The sequence below is a fragment of the Natator depressus genome, chromosome 23, assembly GCF_965152275.1.
Source record: "Natator depressus isolate rNatDep1 chromosome 23, rNatDep2.hap1, whole genome shotgun sequence".
NCBI lineage: Eukaryota > Metazoa > Chordata > Testudines > Cheloniidae > Natator > Natator depressus.
This window is the reverse complement of record NC_134256.1, coordinates 19449054-19467371: the sequence shown is the minus strand read 5'-3', so window position 1 is coordinate 19467371 and position 18318 is coordinate 19449054. Positions and strand designations below refer to the sequence as shown.

The window sequence follows — 18318 nt, the reverse complement described above, 5'->3', positions numbered from 1 at the left end:
GGCTCGGCGGCAATTCGGCAGCGACTGCTTGGGGTGGCAAAATTGGTAGAACCGCCCCTGGCTCCAGGGGCCCCCACTTGGCCAGGGCCCCTGGACACACAGGCCCCATTGGCCCAGTGGCTGATCCACCACTGGTTGCGGGGGGTGGGGGGGGATTCCTGTGTCGGTGTTTCAGTCCCTTTCCCCGCCCCGACAGACGCTGGTTCTGTTCCTGCAGGGGAAACCGACACGTTCACGGTCAGTGCAGCCGTGGGGAGAACCCCCCAGATCCACTCCCAGGAGCTCCCTCCCCTGCACTCACAGCCCCCCGTTCCCAAGGCCTGGGGAAAGGTGGCTCTTGTGTGACTCCCGCCGGTCACAGACTCTATTTCCGACCCCGGGGCAGGGGGCAGAGCTGCAAGGGGCCCACTGGTCAGGCTCCCTGGCTGGCCTCAGGTGGGGTGGGGCACGGCAGGTGATCTCTCATGAAGCCGGGTCCTGAGCTACATATGGGTGAACCCCCTGCCCCCGAGCCCCATGGGCAGGCAGTGCCAACCCGGGTATGGGACAGACTCCCAGAGAGGCTGAACGAGGGATGGACTGAACTGGGGTGGAGGGGAAGCGGGGGGCTGTGTCTCCCCTGTTTAACTTCTGTCTCTTGTCGACAGCAGGGTGAAAATTTCTCAAACCCACCATCTGGGTGAGCCCCAGCAGGGTGGTGGCTCTCGGGGGAAGCGTCACCATCCGCTGTGAGGGTTGGCTCCCAGCCCTCCCAGCAAAGAACCCAGGGAATGAATGGACCCTAGAGACTGGACTCTGTGTGGTGGGAGTTCGTGGCAGTTTTCAAAAGTGTTCTTCCTTGTGGGGTGGCCCCAGTCTTGGGGGATCTCATGGTATATAGGGTCCCAAGAACGAGGGAGCTGAGGCGCGGTGTCTGTGGGGCTGGGAGCCCAGCTGCAGGAGGGGATGTGGTTTGCTGGGCGTTGCAGGGAGCTGGCTTTGCTCTGACCGCGGTAGATTTGGGCTGGAGATTGCAGAGAAACCAGGTGATGGGGAAGAAAGGGGCCGAGCGCATCACGGGCTTCCTGGGGCTGCAGCCCCCGGCGCAGTTCCTCATTCCGCTTGCACTCGGGCCTCAGGCTGAGTGGAGCTGGACACTGGGGTGTTGGTGGCAGCGCTGGGGGGCCTCCCACTGCCCCATCATGGTGTCTGCTCTCACCGTCATCCTCCTCAGTGAGTATCGGAGACAGCCAGGGCGTGTGGCCATGGGGGGCGTGGGGGATCTGAGACCAGGGCGTGTGGCCATGGTGGGGATCTGAGACCCCAGGGTGTAGGATCCAGTTGCTCTGCGATGTGACCCCTTAACACTACTTTTCTCTCCAGGCTGCTGGCTGGCGGGGCACAGAGTGGTGTGGGGAGGTGAGTATCAATCTGTGGGGAGGGTGGTAACATCAAGGATGGGGGAGGGGATGCGTGTGGTGGGGAAAAGAGGAATCGAGCCCTGAACCTTCCCCAAAACACAACCCAAACTCGCCCTGTGAAGACCCGTCACAGTTCTCTTGTGCCCCGACCCCACGGAGTAACTAGGAGCCGAATCTGGCTCCCAGGCTCTGACAAAGAAGCCAGGATTTGAACCGTTCACTGGTTCAAAGTTCTGCCCCTCCCAGGCTGTGAGGATCGGCGGGGGGGACACCTGGATTTATTTCAGCTCATACAAACGCTAACAGGGCCCGTCCGTGGGCTCTAGATCCCCTCGGGGAACCGAAAGGTTCCCGGTCAGAGCAGCCATGGGGGAGAACCCCCCAGATCCACCCCTGCCCCGAGATCCACCCCCAACCGCTTCCTACCCTGCACTCACAGCCCCCTGTTCCCAAGGCCTGGGGGAAGGTGGGTCTTGTGTGACTCCTGCCAGTCACAGACTCTATTTCCAACCCCAAGGCGTGGGGCAGAGCTGCAAGGGGCCTACTGGTCAGGCTCCCTGGCTGGCCTTAGGTGGGGCCGGGGGGACAGGTGATCTCTCATGCAGCCGGGTCCTGAGCTACGTATGGGTGAATCCCCTGTCCCCAAGCCCCATGGGCAGGCAGTGCCATCCCTGGTAGGGGACAGACTCCCAGAGAAGCTGAATGACAGATGAACTGAACTGGGGTGGGAGGGAGGCAGGGGTGGGGTGTCTCCCTTGTTTAACGCCTGTCTCTTGTTGAAAGCAGGGCGACAATTTCTCACGCCCACCGTCTGGCCCAGCACGGTGGTGGCGCTCGGGGGAAGCATCACCATCCGTTGTGAGGGTCGGTACCCGGGCATGAAGCAGAGAGGACGCCCGGCCGGGGAGCTGCAGAGCAGGGGGGGCCTTTCCCAGCCAACATATGAGTTAGGGGGTGACAGGCGGAGCTGAAGGTTATAAACCTCAGTGTGTAGTAGAGACTTTTACAGTCCCCTACAAGTCAGGGGTGGGGCAGTGCACAGAACCCAGGAGTCCTGGACCCCATCCCTCCTGCTGTCACCCCACTCCCTTCCCAGATCTGGGGAGAGAACCTGGCTCCCAGCCCTCCCAGCAGAGAAGCCAGGGAGTGAACGGACCCTGGAGACTGGCCTGGCCTGTCTCCTGCTAGGAGAGTCTCATGCTGTTAGCCCAGGGCTCAGAGGAAACTGGGCCCCTGTGGAAAGGCATCCAGGAGCCCGTCCCCAGGGCTGCCAGGTCTGACCCACCACAGAGGCCGCGTGGTGAGGACGGGCCCCAGGACTGGCTGACGGGGCCTGCGTCTCATGGCCTGTCTGCTTCCCCCTGCAGAGCCCAGCTACCCCAAACCCAGCATCTCCCTGAGCCCCAGCGGGGGGGTCTCCCTGGGGGGAGCCGTGTCCGTCTGGTGTCGGGGGCAGCACCGGGACATGCGGTTCGTGCTGAATAAAGAGGGACGCCATTTCCAAACTGTGGATCCGAAGGGGTTTGAGGCTGTGTTTCCCATCAGCAACGTGAGCCGGGAGGACGGCGGGAGCTACAGCTGCTCCTATCACAGCAGATCAAAGCCGTCCGCCGCATCGTCCCCCAGCGACCCCGTGGAGCTGGTGGTGAGAGGTGAGGGGCCCGGCTCGGCATCCCCATTCCCAGCCCCAGCCAGACCCTCACAGGTGCTAATGGGACGCTCAGGGCCAGGCTCTGCCCTGAGGCCTGACGGGATGCCTGTCATAGAATCATAGATTATCAGGGTTGGAAGGGACCTCAGGAGGTATCTAGTCCAACCCCCTGCTCAAAGCAGGACCAATCCGCAATTTTTGCCCCAGATTCCAAAATGGCCCCCTCAAGGATTGAACTCATAACCTTAGGTTTAGCAGGCCACTGCTCAAACCACTGAGCTATCCCTCCCCCGTGGAGCAGCAACCCCTCGAGACTCGGGGCAGGGAGGTGACTTTAATGCTGCCCCTTGTGGGTAGGAGCCGTGAGTCGCTATTTAATCCTGTGATCCCCTCCGCTCTGTTCTCCAGGCCCTGCCCCAGGCAGTGCCCCGGCCGGAGCTGAATGAGGCAGGGCCTGCAGGGGAAGTGGTGGCTTCACAGTGGACACGGTGCTGGGCTGGGACCCAGGAGATCTGGCCCAGCTCCTGGCGCGGCCACAGACTTTGTGTGATGGGAGCATGTCATGATTTTCAAAAGTGTCCTTCAAAAGGGCCTCAATCTTGGGGGACCTCAGGCCAAGCGCCAGAAACCGAGATGCCCACAGTTAGTGGAGACTTCTGCAAATGCTGGCCTCAATAGCGCTGGATCCCTTGTGTTGGGGGAGCAGGTAGGGCCCCTGCCATGTTCAGGGCCCCTTTGTGCCAGGCGCTGCATAAACACAGAGTGAAGAAAGGGTCCCTGCCCCTGGGAGCTCACTAACCAAGTGAATCTGTCTGTGCCTCAGTTTCCCCTTGTGTAGAATGGGGATAATGACACCTCCCTGCCTCCCGGGGGGCTGGCAGGGTGACTCCCTTCCTGTGTGGGGCTCAGGCCCTGTCGTGCTGGGCCCCGGAGACAAGCCCGTGAGTCGCTGGGTGTATGCAGATGCAGTGAACGAGGCAGGGGCCACAAACGGGCATAGGAGGATCCCAAGCAGTAGGGAGCCGTGGCTTGGTGTCTGTGGGGCCAGGAGCCCAGCTCGCAGGGCCGGGATTCTCGGTGGGGGGACTCTGGGATCTGGAAGAGAATCTCTGCCCGGGGCCCTGGATCTGCCCGTGGCTGGGGCCTGCCAGGGAGGCTGCGGCTGGGTGGGTGCCCGGGTCTTCTTCTCACAGCTTGTCTCCTGTGCGCAGATCCCAGCCTGCCCAGACCCTCCATCTCTCTGAGCCCCACTGGGGTCACCACCCCAGGGGCAAACGTCACCATCCGGTGTGAGGGGCAGCGCCGGGACGTGAGGTTCTTCCTGCACAAGGCTGGAGACCTGAACCCGCCGCGAGACATGGACCCTGCTGGGGACGGGGCCGAGTTCCACATCCCCAGCGTGGGCCGGCAGCATGGAGGGAACTACAGCTGCAGCTACCGGCCCCGATCAGAGCCCTTCGTCTCCTCGGACCCCAGCGACCCCGTGGAGCTGGTGGTAGCAGGTGAGGGGCCCGGCTCCACGTCCCTGATCCCAGGCTCACACCCAGCCAGATCCCTCTGGGCTTCGCACTGATGGGACGCTCAGAACCAGGGTCTGCCCTGAGCCCTGGGCCCAGCAGAGGGGACACCCAGCTGTGGAGCCGGGATGGAGTCGCTTGGGGGTTCCCCAGCCGGGGGTGAGCAGCAGCCACTGGAGGTTCGGGCAGAGGGAGGGGGGATCCCTTCCCCCAGGGGGAGCTGCAGAGAAGGGGGCTTTTCCCAGGGGGATGTTCCCCCGTGTTGCTCCCGTTCTTGGGACCCAAAGAGGAGGTTGGGTCCTGGGTCCAGGGTAGGGGGCAATTACTGTGGAAACAGGTCGTGGTGTTCAGGGGTGGGTGGGGCTGAGACATCAGGGGGAGGGTGAACCCCGGAACCACAGCTCCCCCTATGCCTCCTGCTCTGCAGGTCGCAGCCGGGAATTTGCTGGGGGATCCCAGGGGAGGGACAGGATCTGGGGGCCTGGGCTGTGAAATTGGGCCCAGAGTCCTGGGGCAATAACCCCCCATTATTGGGCCACAAGACATTCCCCTGGCAATAGGAGTGAGCATTAGCCAGAATTTCCTTGGTTCTTGCTTCCCCTCCCCCCACTGGGGGTCTCAGGGGACCCCTGACCCTCTCCCCAATAGATGTTCTGCCGCCTCTGTCTGCGCCCTGGTCCCCAGGGCCCTGGGCACCGCCCGAGTGTGGGGGGCAGCGGGTGACGTCCCAGCCTCCCCCCGCGCGCTGCCTGGCTGTGTTTGGCAGTAGCCAAGATACCCCGGGGATGGGCTCACTGCGCAGCAGACAGGCCGGGGCAGAGGCACCTGTGGGGGTGGACAGAGGGGTTCTATGGGGACAGGGAGCTGGGGTGGTTCCCTGCTGTGGGGGGCTAAGACCCTGAGGCTCTGATTGTCCCCATCCCCTGGCGTGGTCCTGGGGTGCCGGGTGTCTCGGGGGCAGTTCGTCCACCCGGGAGCCCCCTTCACCGGGGAAGCCGAGGCTCAGCCCCCTGGGGCAGCAGGACATGGCCTCACCTGAGGGGTCTGGCCCTGGGGAGATCTCAGAGCTGCAGCACCTGGGAGACCCCCAGAGGGGGGCTGAGCTGGACCTGCTGGATGGGGTGTTGGGGGCTCCACTCCTGGGGCAGAGCTAGCTGCTGATCTCCCCATCTGAGCTGCCAAGTGACTCTCCCCTTCCCTCTGCAGCAGCCCCTCCCGGGACACCAGGATTTCACCGATGCCAACATCGCGTGCCTGGCGCTGAGCGCCACGGTCCTGCTCATCATGGGACTAATCCTGCCTGAGGCCTATTACAGCCGCCCGAGGGAGGTGCCCTAGGTGAGGTGACCCCCTCTTCTGAATATGCTTTATGCAAAAGTTTTCTTGTCAGGTATCATTACAAAGCTTATAATCTACTGAGTGTGGTCATCCTATTTGTAGGAATGTATCGTTCTTGTATCTGAAACTAGGAATATGAAATATAACTCCGAGGTCCTCTTGTAATTATGCAAAGTGTGGCCATTAATGGTGGTTTGGAATCTTGATGGCTCCCATTCACCAGGACAATTGGTTGTAAACGGCTCTGTTTACTTGTGAGACTTCCTGTATAGCTGTGTGCCAGCAAGCGGGTAATGAAGTCTCACAGGATATGTGATCATGTCACCTGAACTGAAATCCATCTTTAACCGGATGCTTTTCCATTTTGAAGGAGACAAAGGATTCCTGCCTTCTGCCAAAGCTATTAAAGGAACAGAACAAAGCGGTTCTCAGTCATGTTGAATCCCCTGCTTTTCAACCAAGATATCTGCTGCAATTAACAAGGACTGTACCAGGGAAAGGATTAGGCCCAGACTAGGAAGGAGTCTAGTCTGGGAAAGAAACTTATTGGAACATCTCTGAGGGTGAGATTTGCCTTTATTCAGTTTCTTAAATGTATTAGGCTTTGACTTGCGTGTTTGGTTTTATTTTGCTTGGTATCTTACTTTGTTCTGTCTGTTATTACTTGAAACCACTTAAATCCGACTTTTTATACTTAATAAAATCATTTTTATGTATTAATTGACCCAGAGTAAGTGATTAATATCTGGGGGAGCAAATAGCTGTGTGTATCTCTGTATCAGTGTTATAGACAGTCATAAATATAAAGGGAAGGGTAACCACCTTTCTGCATACAGTGCTATAAAATCCCTCCTGGCCAGAGGCAAAGTCCTTTTACCTGTAAAGGGTTAAGAAGCTAATATAACCTTGCTTGCACCTGGCGGGTCTGGCTCAAACCAGACCGGGCACTGAAGTCTTAAGCTGGCAGGGAAAAGAGACTCAGAATTAGTCAAAGCATATCAGCAGATAGGCTCCCCCAAGAAGGTCAGAGCTGGGGGGGGCGGGGGGTAGGATTGTTGGGCATGTGAGGAGCGAGGGGGGAGCAGCACCCCCCAGTACTCCCTGGGCTGCCACTTCTACCCCCAGCAGCCTCCCCTCTCACTGCCCCCCCTCCACATCCCTCCGCAGCTCCAGCCCCCTCACCCTCAGGGTCCCCCATTTTCTTTTTAGTCCCCTCAGTCTCCCCTCACAGCCCCTGTGCTGCAAATTCCCTGCCCAATAAGGGCCCCAACCCCACAGTCACCTCTCTCCCTGCCCCTTCCAAGGGGGGCAGCAAGCTGGGAGATTGGGGGGGGGGTCAGGTGGGGGGGGTCAGGTGGGGGGGGAATGATCCTGCTTCACAATGAATCTGCTGCTCGTCTCCCTCCTGCTCTGGGGGCCGGGGACAAAGGCTCCCAAGGGGTCTGGTGAGCAGGGGAGCCGGGGCCCTGGGACAGGGGCGCTGATTGAAGGAGGCTCATTGGGAGCCTTCGGCTGGGCAGCTGATGCACCTTTAATGCAGCCCCGGCCCAGCCCAGCGCTGTGTGCAAGCCCCAGAGGGGCGACACCGCGATGGTGACACCAGGAGTCCTGGCCCCAGCTCCACCCCCTGGCTTTAACCACTAGTCCCCACTCCGCTGCCAGAGCCCAGAAATGAGTCAAACCTTCCTGACCCCCAGCTTTCTGCTGTCCTCTAGCCATGGCGTATAAACAAAGCCTCTGTCACATCCCCCTCTTGGGGCCTGGACACATAACCACTGACAGTGTCTCCTCCAGCTCGGGGGACAGGGTCTCTGCGGGGGCATTAGAAGGTCTCTGGGTCTCTCCCGGTTGGTGAGCCGTTGGGGGCCTGGGATAGAATTTCTCTTTCTCTGATTTTTTTTTGAACCTGGTTGATTTAATTCACACGCTGAGAAAAGCCCCTTAGAACCAGGCATTACAGTGTAAACCCGTCATCACCGCTCAGCTAAGGCGCAAGGGGCAGAAAACCCAGGTCTTTCATATTGTGCCCGCTCTTAACATGGTGCCACGGCTTGTGTTGCAGGTGGGCAGGTTGGCAGACTGAGCGGGAAGGCTGCAGTCAAACGCTCCAACATCAGGGAATGCCACAAAGTTTCCCAAACACCCTTAACTCTGCCCCCTTGTGCACATGCATTACGGCGCCATCCTTTAATTTGGTGATCAAGTATTAATTTTATCTTCATGGGCCATGTCAAGGTTCCTTCCCCACTCTGAACTCTGGGGTACAGATGTGGGGACCCGCATGAAAGACCCCCCAAGCTTATTTCTACCAGCTTAGGTTAAAAACTTCCCCAAGGCACAAAATCCCTATTTGTTCTTGGACTAGGAATGCTGCCACCACCAAGCGCTTTAACCAAGAACCAGGGAAAAGGACCACTTGGAGTTCCTCTTCCCCCAGCAATTCCCCCGAGCCCTCACACCCCCTTTCCTGGGGAGGCTTGAGAATAAACAAGTTGAGCACAGACCAGCTTGGATTTCTTAGGACCCTAAAAACCCAATCAGATTCTTAAAAAACAGAACTTTATTAGAAGAACAAAACAAAGATAAAAGAAACACTCTGTAAGATTAGAATGGAAGAGAATCTCACAGGCAGTCAGATTCAAAACACAGAGAATCCCTCTAGGCAAAACCTTCAATTACAAAAAAGACACAAAAACAGGAATACACATTCCCTTCAGCACAGCAAATTTACAAGCCCAAACAAAGAAAACCTAATGCATTTTCTAGCTTGAATACTTACTAACTTTACAGGAGTGGAGGGCTTGCATCCTTGATCTGTTCCTGGCAAAGGTATCACACAGACAGAGAAAAGCCTTTCCCCTCCGCCTCGAGGTCTGAAAGTATCTTGCCCCCTTGTCATAAATATAAAGAGAAGGGTAAACACCTTTAAAATCCCTCCTGGCCAGAGGAAAAATCCTTTCACCTGTAAAGGGTTAAGAAGCTAGGATAACCTCGCTGGCACCTGACCCAAAATGACCAATGAGGAGACAAGATGCTTTCAAAAGCTGGGAGGAGGGAGAAAAACAAAGGGTCTGTGTCTGTCTGGGTGATGCTTTTGCCATGGACAGAACAGGAATGGAGTCTAAGGGTATGTCTACACTACGGAATTAGGTCGAATTTATAGAAGTCATTTTTTTAGAAATCGGTTTTATATATTCGAGTGTGTGTGTCCCCCCAGAAAATGCTCTAAGTGCATTAAGTGCATTAACTCGGCGGAGTGCTTCCACAGTACAGAGGCAAGCGTCGACTTCCGGAGCGTTGCACTGTGGGTAGCCATCCCACAGTTCCCACAGTCTCCGCCGCCCATTGGAATTCTGGGTTGAGATCCCAATGCCTGATGGGGCTAAAACATTGTCGCGGGTGGTTCTGGGTACATATCGTCAGGCCCCCGTTCCCTCCCTCCCTCCGTGAAAGCAAGGGCAGACAATCATTTCGCTCCTTTTTTCCTGAGTTACCTGTGCAGACGCCATACCATGGCAAGCATGGAGCCCGCTCAGCTCACTTTGGCAATTAGGAGCATTAAACACCACACGCATTATCCAGCAGTATATGCAGCACCAGAACCTGGCAGAGCGATACCGCACGAGGAGGCGATGTCAGCGCGGTCACGTGAGTGATGAGGACATGGACACAGATTTCTCTGAAAGCACGGGCCCTGCCAATGCATGCATCATGGTGCTATTGGGACAGGTTCATGCTGTGGAACGCCGATTCTGGGCTCGGGAAACAAGCACAGACTGGTGGGACCGCATAGTGTTGCAGGTCTGTGATGATTCCCAGTGGCTGCGAAACTTTCGCATGCGTAAGGGCACTTTCATGGAACTTTGTGACTCGCTTTCCCCTGCCCTGAAGCGCATGAATACCAAGATGAGAGCAGCCCTCACAGTTGAGAAGCGAGTGGCGATAGTCCTGTGGAAGCTTGCAACGCCAGACAGCTACCGGTCAGTTGGGAATCAATTTGGAGTGGGCAAATCTACAGTTGGGGCTGCTGTGATGCAAGTAGCCCACGCAATCAAAGATCTGCTGATATCAAGGGTAGTGACCCTGGGAAATGTGCAGGTCATAGTGGATGGCTTTGCTGCAATGGGATTCCCTAACTGTGGTGGGGCCATAGACGGAACCCATATCCCTATCTTGGCACCGGAGCACCAAGCCGGCGAGTACATAAACCGCAAGGGGTACTTTTCAATAGTGCTGCAAGCTCTGGTGGATCACAAGGGACATTTCACCAACATCAGCGTGGGATGGCCAGGAAAGGTACATGACGCTGGCATCTTCAGGAACTCTGGTCTGTTTCAAAAGCTGCAGGAAGGGACTTTATTCCCAGACCACAAAATTACCCTTGGGGATGTTGAAATGCCCATAGTTATCCTTGGGGACCCAGCCTACCCCTTAACGCCATGGCTCATGAAGCCGTACACAGGCAGCCTGGACAGTAGTCAGGAGCTGTTCAACTACAGGCTGAGCAAGTGCAGAATGGTGGTAGAATGTGCATTTGGATGTTTAAAGGCGCGCTGGCGCAGTTTACTGACTCGCTTAGACCTCAGCGAAACCAATATTCCCATTGTTATTACTGCTTGCTGTGTGCTCCACAATATCTGTGAGAGTAAGAGGGAGATGTTTATGGCGGGGTGGGAGGTTGAGGCAAATCGCCTGGCTGCTGGTTAAGCTCAGCCAGACACCAGGGCGGTTAGAAGAGCACAGGAGGGCGCGGTACGCATCAGAGAAGCTTTGAAAACCAGTTTCATGACTGGCTAGGCTACGGTGTGAAAGTTCTCTTTGTTTCTCCTTGATGAAACCCCCCGCCTCTTGGTTCACTCTACTTCCCTGTAAGCTAACCACCCTCCCCTCCTCCCTTCAATCATTGCTTGCAGAGGCAATAAAGTCATTGTTGCTTCACATTCATGCATTCTTTATTCATTCATCACACAAATAGGGGGATGACTACCAGGGTAGCCAGGGAGGGGTGGTGGAGGAGGGAAGGAAAATGCCACACAGCACTTTAAAAGTTTACAACTTTAAAATTTATTGAATGCCAGCCTTCTTTTTTTTGGGCAATCTTCTGTGGCGGAGTGGCTGGTTGGCCGGTGGCCCCCCCACCGCGTTCTTGGGCGCCTGGGTGTGGAGGCTATGGAACTGGGGGAGGAGGGCAGTTGGTTGCACAGGGGCTGTAGTGGCAGTCTGTGCTCCAGCTGCCTTTGGTGCAGCTCAACCATACACTGGAGCATACTGGTTTGGTCCTCCAGCAGCCTCAGCATTGAATCCTGCCTCCTCTCATCACGCTGCAGCCACATTTGAGCTTCAGCCCTCTCTTCAGCCCGCCACTTACTCTCTTCAGCCCGCCACCTCTCCTCCCGGTCATTTTGTGCTTTCCTGCACTATGACATTGTCTGCCTCCACGCATTCGTCTGTGCTCTGTCAGTGTGGGAGGACAGCATGAGCTCAGAGAACATTTCATCACGAGTGCGTTTTTTTTCTTTCTAATCTTCACTAGCCTCTGGGAAGGAGAAGATCCTGTGATCATTGAAACACATGCAGCTGGTGGAGGAAAAAAAAAGGGACAGCGGTATTTAAAAAGACACATTTTATAAAACAGTGGCTACACTTTTTCAGGGTAAACCTGGCTGTTAACATTACATACATAGCACATGTGCTTTCGTTACAAGGTCGCATTTTGCCTCCCCCCACCGCGTGGCTAGCCCCTCAACCCTCCCCCCTCCCCATGGCTAACAGTGGGGAACATTTCTGTTCAGCCACAGGCAAACCGCCCAATAGGAACGGGCTCCTGTGAGTGTCCCCTGAAGAAAAGCACCCTATTTCAACCAGGTGACCATGAATGATATCTCACTCTCCTGAGGATAACACAGAGAGATAAAGAACGGATGTTGTTTGAACGCCAGCAAACATACACTGCAATGCTTTGTTGTACAATGATTCCCGAGTACGTGTTACTGGCCTGGAGTGGTAAAGTGTCCTACCATGAAGGATGCAATAAGGCTGCCCTCCCCAGAAACCTTTTGCAAAGGCTTTGGGAGTACATCCAGGAGAGCCGCGAATGCCAGGGCAAAGTAATCCTTTCACATGCTTGCTTTTAAACCATGTACAGTCTTTTAAAAGGTACACTCTCCGGAGGTCCCTTCTCCGCCTGCCGGGTCCAGAAAGCAGCCTTGGGTGGGTTCGGGGGGTACTGGCTTCAGGTCCAGGGTGAGAAACAGTTCCCGGCTGTCGGGAAAACCGGTTTCTCCGCTTACCTGCTGTGAGCTATCTACAACCTCATCATCATCATCATCTTCTTCGTCTCCAAAACCTGCTTTCGTGTTGCCTCCATCTCCATTGAAGGAGTCAAACAACACGGCTGGGGTAGTGGTGGCTGAACCCCCTAAAATGGCATGCTGCTCATCATAGAAGCGGCATGTTTGGGGCTCTGACCTGGAGCGGCCATTCGCCTCTCTAGTTTTCTGGTAGGCTTGCCTCAGCTCCTTAAATTTCATGCAGCATTGCTTCGGGTCCCTGTTATGGCCTCTGTCCTTCATGCCCTGGGAGATTTTGACAAAGGTTTTGGCATTTCGAAAACTGGAACGGAGTTCTGATAGCACGGATTCCTCTCCCCATACAGCGATCAGATCCCGTACCTCCCGTTCGGTCCATGCTGGAGCTCTTTTGCGATTCTAGGACTCCATCATGGTCACCTCTGCTGATGAGCTCTGCATGGTCACCTGCAGCTTGCCACGCTGGCCAAACAGGAAATGAGATTCAAAAGTTTGCAGCTCTTTTCCTGTCTACCTGGCCAGTGCATCTGAGTTGAGAGTGCTGTCCAGAGCGGTCACAATGGAGCACTCTGGGATAGCTCCCGGAGGCCAATATCGTCGAATTGTGTCCACAGTACCCCAAATTCGACCCGGCAAGGCCGATTTAAGCGCTAATCCACTTGTCAGAGGTGGAGTAAGGAAATCGATTTTAAGAGCCCTTTAAGTCGAAATAAAGGGCTTCATCGTGTGGACGGGTGCAGGTTTACATCGATTTAACGCTGCTAAATTCGACCTAAAGTCCTAGTGTAGACCAGGGCTTAGAACTTAGTAAGTAATCTAGCTAGGTATGCGTTAGATTCTGATTTCTTTAAATGGCTGAGAAATTAAGTTGTGCTGCATAGAATGAATATTCCTGTCTGTGTGTCTTTTTGTAACTTAAGATTTTGCCCAGAGGAATTCTCTATGTTTTGAATCTAATTACCCTGTAAGGTATTTACCATCCTGATTTTACAGAGGTGATTCTTTTTTACTTTTTCCTTCTATTAAAATCCTTCTTTTCAGAAACTGAATGCTTTTGTCATTGTTCTAAGATCCAAGGGTTTGGGTCTGTGGTCACCTATGCAAATTGGTGAGGATTTTTACCAAACCTTCCCCAGGAAGTGGGGTGCAAGGGTTGGGAGGATTTTGGGGGGAAAGACGTGTCCAAACTACGTTTTCCCAATAAACCCAGATAAACGTTTGGTGGTGGCAGTGGAAGTCCAAGGGCAAAGGGTAAAATAGTTTGTACCTTGGAGAAGTTTTAACCTAAGCTGGTGAAAGTAAGCTTGGGAGGTTTTCATGCAGGTCCCCACATCTGTACCCTAGAGTTCAGAGTGGGGAAGGAACCCTGACACCCCTCATTGGTCATTTTGGGTCAGGTGCCAGCGAGGTTACCTGAGCTACTTAACCCTTTACAGGTGAAAGGGTTTTGCCTCTGGCCAGGAGGGATTTTATAGCACTGTGTACAGAAAGGTGGGGACCCTTCCCTTGATATTTAGGACAGGCCACCACCCATGTTTGAACCCAGAATGTAAGAAAGGACGGGTGTGGGGGAATCTGCATGGAAATCGTGGTCAGTGGCAGATTGAAGACCAGAGCCCGTGCTCTCCTGGCTCCCAGCCTGGTGCACCTTCCGCAAGGCTGCAGGGTACATGGAGGGAGAACTGTCCCCCCTCCCCACAGAGACACAGACAAGCTGGGAGCTGCATGACACTTGGCCAGGCCGATGGGCCCAGGCTTGGGTTTTGCAGGCGCCTCTGCTTACTTTGGCCGCACTAGATTTCCCCTGCAGATTAGAGACAACGTGTGATGGACACAGGAAGAGACGAGACATCGTCGGCTTCCTGTAGCTGGAGACACCAGCTGAGTTTGTTATTTGGGGCTGGGTGGAGCTGGGCTCTAGGGCGTTGGTGGCAGTGCTGAGGGGCCTCTCGCTGCGTCCATCATGCCATCTGCTCTCACCGTCCTCTTCCTCGGTGAGTGTCAGAGAAAGCCAGTGCACGTGCCCACTGAACCGATTTCTCCTTCCGCAGCTGATGGAGATAAAACGCAATTGGCCTCTAGGTCGCCTCGGCCTCTCCTTGCCCTGCCCCAGCCACCTGGCAGATGGATCCGCACCGTTGCCCTGCTGAGGGGTGGGGGACCCCCGGGGCTCTTGTGTCGCTAGCCCAGCTCTCTCGCTCTTGGATTTGGGGAAAAAGCATCCAGGAGACTCTCTCCCTGCAGCCCCCTGTAGCGGCCTCGTCACTGGGGCCGGGCTGTGGGGACAGGGAACAGTGACCGTGCCGGGGTCTGTGTCTCATGGCCTGTCTCCTCCTGCCTGCAGAGCCCAGCTACCCCAAACCCAACATCTCCCTGCACCCAGGTGGGGGGTCGCCCCGGGGGGAGCCGTGACTGTCTGGTGTGAGTGTGGGTGTCAGGGAGCGAGGGTCCTTCTGTATAAAGCTGGAGACCCAGAAGCACGACAGGGCAAAGACCCCCCAGAGGATGTGGCTCAATTTTCCATCCACAATGTGAGCCAGAGAGATGCAGGGAGCTGCAGCTGCCGATATAGCATCAAATCCGACCTGTCCGTCTGGTCAGAGCCCAGCAACGCCATGGAGCTGGTAGTAGCAGGTGAGGGGCCCGGCTCAGCATCCCCGCTCCCAGCCCCACACCCAGCTGGATACTCAGAGGGGCTCAGCCCCAATGGGGCGTTCAGAGCCAGGCTCTGCCCTGAGCTGTGGATCCAGCAGAGGGGACACCCGGCTGGGGAGTGGGGATGGAGTCACTGCGGGGTTCCCCAGCCAGGGGGAGCAGAAGCTGCTGGAGATTCAGGGCAGAGGAAGGGGGGATTCCTGCCCCCAGGGAGGCTGCAGAACAGGGGGCCTTTCCCAGGGGGATGTTCCCCCAGCTGACCCCGCTCTGGGGACTCACAGAGGAGTCACGGCCCAGAGGATGCCCAGCTGGCTCCAGCCCCAGCGCTGAATTCACTCCCCACCAGCCTGGACAATTAAACCCATAACAAACGCCTGGTCGTGGGGCGAGGGGTCCAGTCTCTGAGTCACTGTTTCAGCCCCTTCCCACCAGGGCCTAGGTGCTGGTTCCATCCCTCCGCAGCCCCAGCCCACGCTCGATTTCATCCCACAACGGGAACCGACCCAGCTGGGTGGGTGCAGCCGGATCCCCCCATGACGGAGCCGGAGGGAGAAGGTGAGCAGGAGAAATGGAACAATTCATCCCCCAGGGAACAGGGCTCCCCGCTCTGACACCCATGGGGCCAGTCGGGCTGTTTGGAGGGGGATGGTCCCTGCAGACAGAGCTGATGGGTTCATTTCTTCTATATAGAGGGTGATGGACAGATCCATGGGCACGGACGGCCACGGGTCGGTGGGAATATGAGTCTGTGGGAAAGTAGGGAGGTGGACAGATGGGAGTGTGTTTGGTGAGGGATAGAAAGATGGACTAAAACCTTGTCTACATGAAAACTGGACCTGAAATGATGACTCCCTTGTGGTTCCCAACCCCCGCCCCCAAACGGTGATCTCAGAGCAAGTCTGGGCTGTCGGATTAGCCGCCCCCCCCCGGTTTGATACAGCCCCGTTTGGCAGACGATCTCCCCTTTAGCTCTATAGACACAGGGACGTTCCTCCTCCCAAATAGGAACAGCCGCACCGAGACCGGCTCCGCAATGACTCCAGGTGTGAATGGCACCTCCTGGCCTGCCTCTGCTAGAGACAAACAGGAGGAAGTGAGTGTCCCCACCAACAAGGGAACAGGGCGGGGGGTCCCCATTCTCCACCAGCTAAAATCCATCCCTCCTATCCCTGGGAATGACAGTGAAGATCGATGCTGAGTCAGCAGCTGGGGGGGAGATCGCTGAGTCGCTGTTTCTTCCCCTCCCCAGGCCCTGGTGTACGCTGGTTCTGTGCCCGCAGAGGGAACCGCCCTGATCCAGCCTGGAACGGCGCCGGCTCCCACCCGCCCGAGCAGCGCAGGGCCAGGTACCAGGGCCGGGGCGGGAATCACCGTCCAGCCAGCCCTGGAAACAGCCTTGTGGTGCCCAGGGGCAGGGGCTGGTTGCAGGGAATGACGGGGGAGTGAATCTGGGTGGGTGAGGCCCAGACACCACAGGGAGGGGCTCATTGACATGGGGGGAAGGTAAACAGACCCACTGCCCCTCGCCCACTGCCAGGCCCTCAGCTCCCCGGACGCCTGCTGCCCTGCAGGTCACTGCCTGGGAGCTGTGGGGGGATCCCAGGGGAGGGACGGGGCTGTGGGGGCTGGGCCCTGCTGGGTGCACAGGGGCTGGGGCAATGAGCCCCCTCCCTGGGCCCCATGATCTCCCCCTGGCAACAGGGGTGACCATTATCCAGAATTCCCTCTGCTCTTGCTTGCCCTCCCCCACGGGGGTCCGAGGGGACCCCCGACCCATCCCCCACAGATGTTTTGCTGTCTCTGGCTGCTCCCTGGGCACCACGGGGTGGGGGGAGCAGCGGGTGACGTCCCAGCCCCCCCCCCCGGGCGCCCTGCCTGGCTGTGTTTGGCAGCAGCCGAGATACCCCGGGGATGGGCTCACTGCGCAGCAGACAGGCCGGGGCAGAGCCACCTGTGGGAGTGGACTGAGGGGTCCTACCGGGACAGGGAGCTGGGGTGGTTCCCTGTCCCGGGGGGCCTGGGACCCTGTGTCTCTGACTGTCACAGTCCCCTGGCCAGGCCCTTGGGTGCCGGGTGGCTCAGGGGGGCAGTTCACCCATTCTCTTTGGCCCCCAACTGCTGATCTCCCCATCTGAGCCGCCGAGTGACTCTCCCCTTCCCCCCGCAGCAGCCCCCCTGGGATGCCCGGATTTCACTCACGCTGACATCGCCCACCTGGCGCTGAGCGTCATGGTCCTGCTCATCATGGGGCTGATCCTGGCTGAGGCCCGCTACAGCCGCCCGAGGGTGGTGTCCTAGGTGAGGTGACCCCCACTTCTGTGCCCCTTGCTGCCCCCAGGGGCTGGGTCTAGTGCGACACGGGCCCCTCTAACCTGCCATCTCTCTGCACCCCCAGGAGCCTGGATCCAGCCATGCAGAGAAGAAAATCTCCCCACAGGACGAGCTGCTCCCCCTTGGGGGGCTGAAATGCCGGCACAAAACCTCCTGCTCCCAAACACCCCTGCCTCGGTGAATCCCCCCCACAACAGCTCCTGACCTGACAGCAACACCCCAGGATTGAACCCCGAACCCCGCGATCACCAGCCCCTGCAGCACCGGTTAGAGGAACTGCCCCTGTGCTGGGCTCATTAGGCTCCCCGCGGAGCAGCCCCTGGACAGCGCCGGGTCCCACTCACTGGCCCTGCCAGGCCAGTCTCTGCCCAGGGCTGTCAGTGGAGAGCGGGGAGACTGCGTCTTGCGTGGCACTAGAATAATGGCACTTATTGCCCCCCCCGGTTTCCATCCCCCTCCTCTCTCTTCAGCGGGGTCCCCCCTGCCCCTTTTCTCTCCCCCCTTTCTCCCTAGACCTTCCCCACCCTGTATTTCTCTTGTACAAACCCTCAGAGTTGCCCCCCAAATCTCCCCACCCCAGGGGGGGCTGTGATACCGGAGCCTCCCAATGTCCCCCCGTGGTGGGTTCAGCCGACGAAGGCGAGTGAGAAGTTCAAGCAGCCTCACGAGAACCTGGATGAATGAACGTTGGGGGGTGTGACGATGTGACGCAGCAGGGAGGGGGGAGTGTTGACCTGGGAATGTGCCCTGGGGACGGGAGACCTGAGAGCCTGTCACCTGAGCCAGGAGGGGGAGGGGGAGGTGACACCTCTGCCAGGAATGTGGACGGAGGCTGTGTTCCTGTTGTCCAATAAACCTTCTGTTTTACTGGCTGGCTGAGAGTCTCAGTGAATCCCAGGAAGAGGGGTGCAGGGCCTGGACTCCCCCACACTCCGTGACAACTGGTGGCAGAGGTGGGATCTACTGCACCCCGTGAACGGCGCTTCCTGCAGTAAGTGACTGGGGAACAGTAAAACGAAAGGGGATTGATGGGGACCAGGCGTGCTGAAGATTCAGAGAGAGACGGTTTCAGGGGGCGGTTAACCCCTGGGAGTGTGTGACCAGAGAGAAGGACTTTT

At 57.3% G+C, this 18318-nt stretch overlaps 1 protein-coding gene across 1 annotated transcript; it reads left to right on the top strand.

Annotated features, from left to right (window-relative positions):
- The first annotated feature begins 1028 nt into the window (after positions 1-1028).
- LOC141976885 (T-cell-interacting, activating receptor on myeloid cells protein 1-like) lies at positions 1029-17707 on the top strand. Its single transcript, XM_074938051.1, has 10 exons — positions 1029-1212; positions 1363-1398; positions 2187-2264; positions 2768-3052; positions 4263-4553; positions 5775-5906; positions 6277-6469; positions 16119-16215; positions 17037-17167; positions 17265-17707. The coding sequence occupies exons 1-6, from the start codon at positions 1029-1031 to the stop codon at positions 5870-5872; spliced, it is 972 nt and encodes a 323-aa protein (XP_074794152.1). The 3' UTR covers positions 5873-5906; positions 6277-6469; positions 16119-16215; positions 17037-17167; positions 17265-17707.
- The last annotated feature ends 611 nt before the right edge of the window (positions 17708-18318 follow it).

Excerpts from the sequence above, each read along its gene's own strand:
- LOC141976885 (XM_074938051.1), top strand. The coding sequence starts at position 1,029 with ATGGGGAAGAAAGGGGCCGAGCGCATCACGGGCTTCCTGGGGCTGCAG. Across the intron at positions 1,399-2,186 it reads GCACAGAGTGGTGTGGGGAG|GGCGACAATTTCTCACGCCC; the intron begins GTGAGTATCAAT and ends TGTTGAAAGCAG. Across the intron at positions 3,053-4,262 it reads CGTGGAGCTGGTGGTGAGAG|ATCCCAGCCTGCCCAGACCC; the intron begins GTGAGGGGCCCG and ends TCCTGTGCGCAG.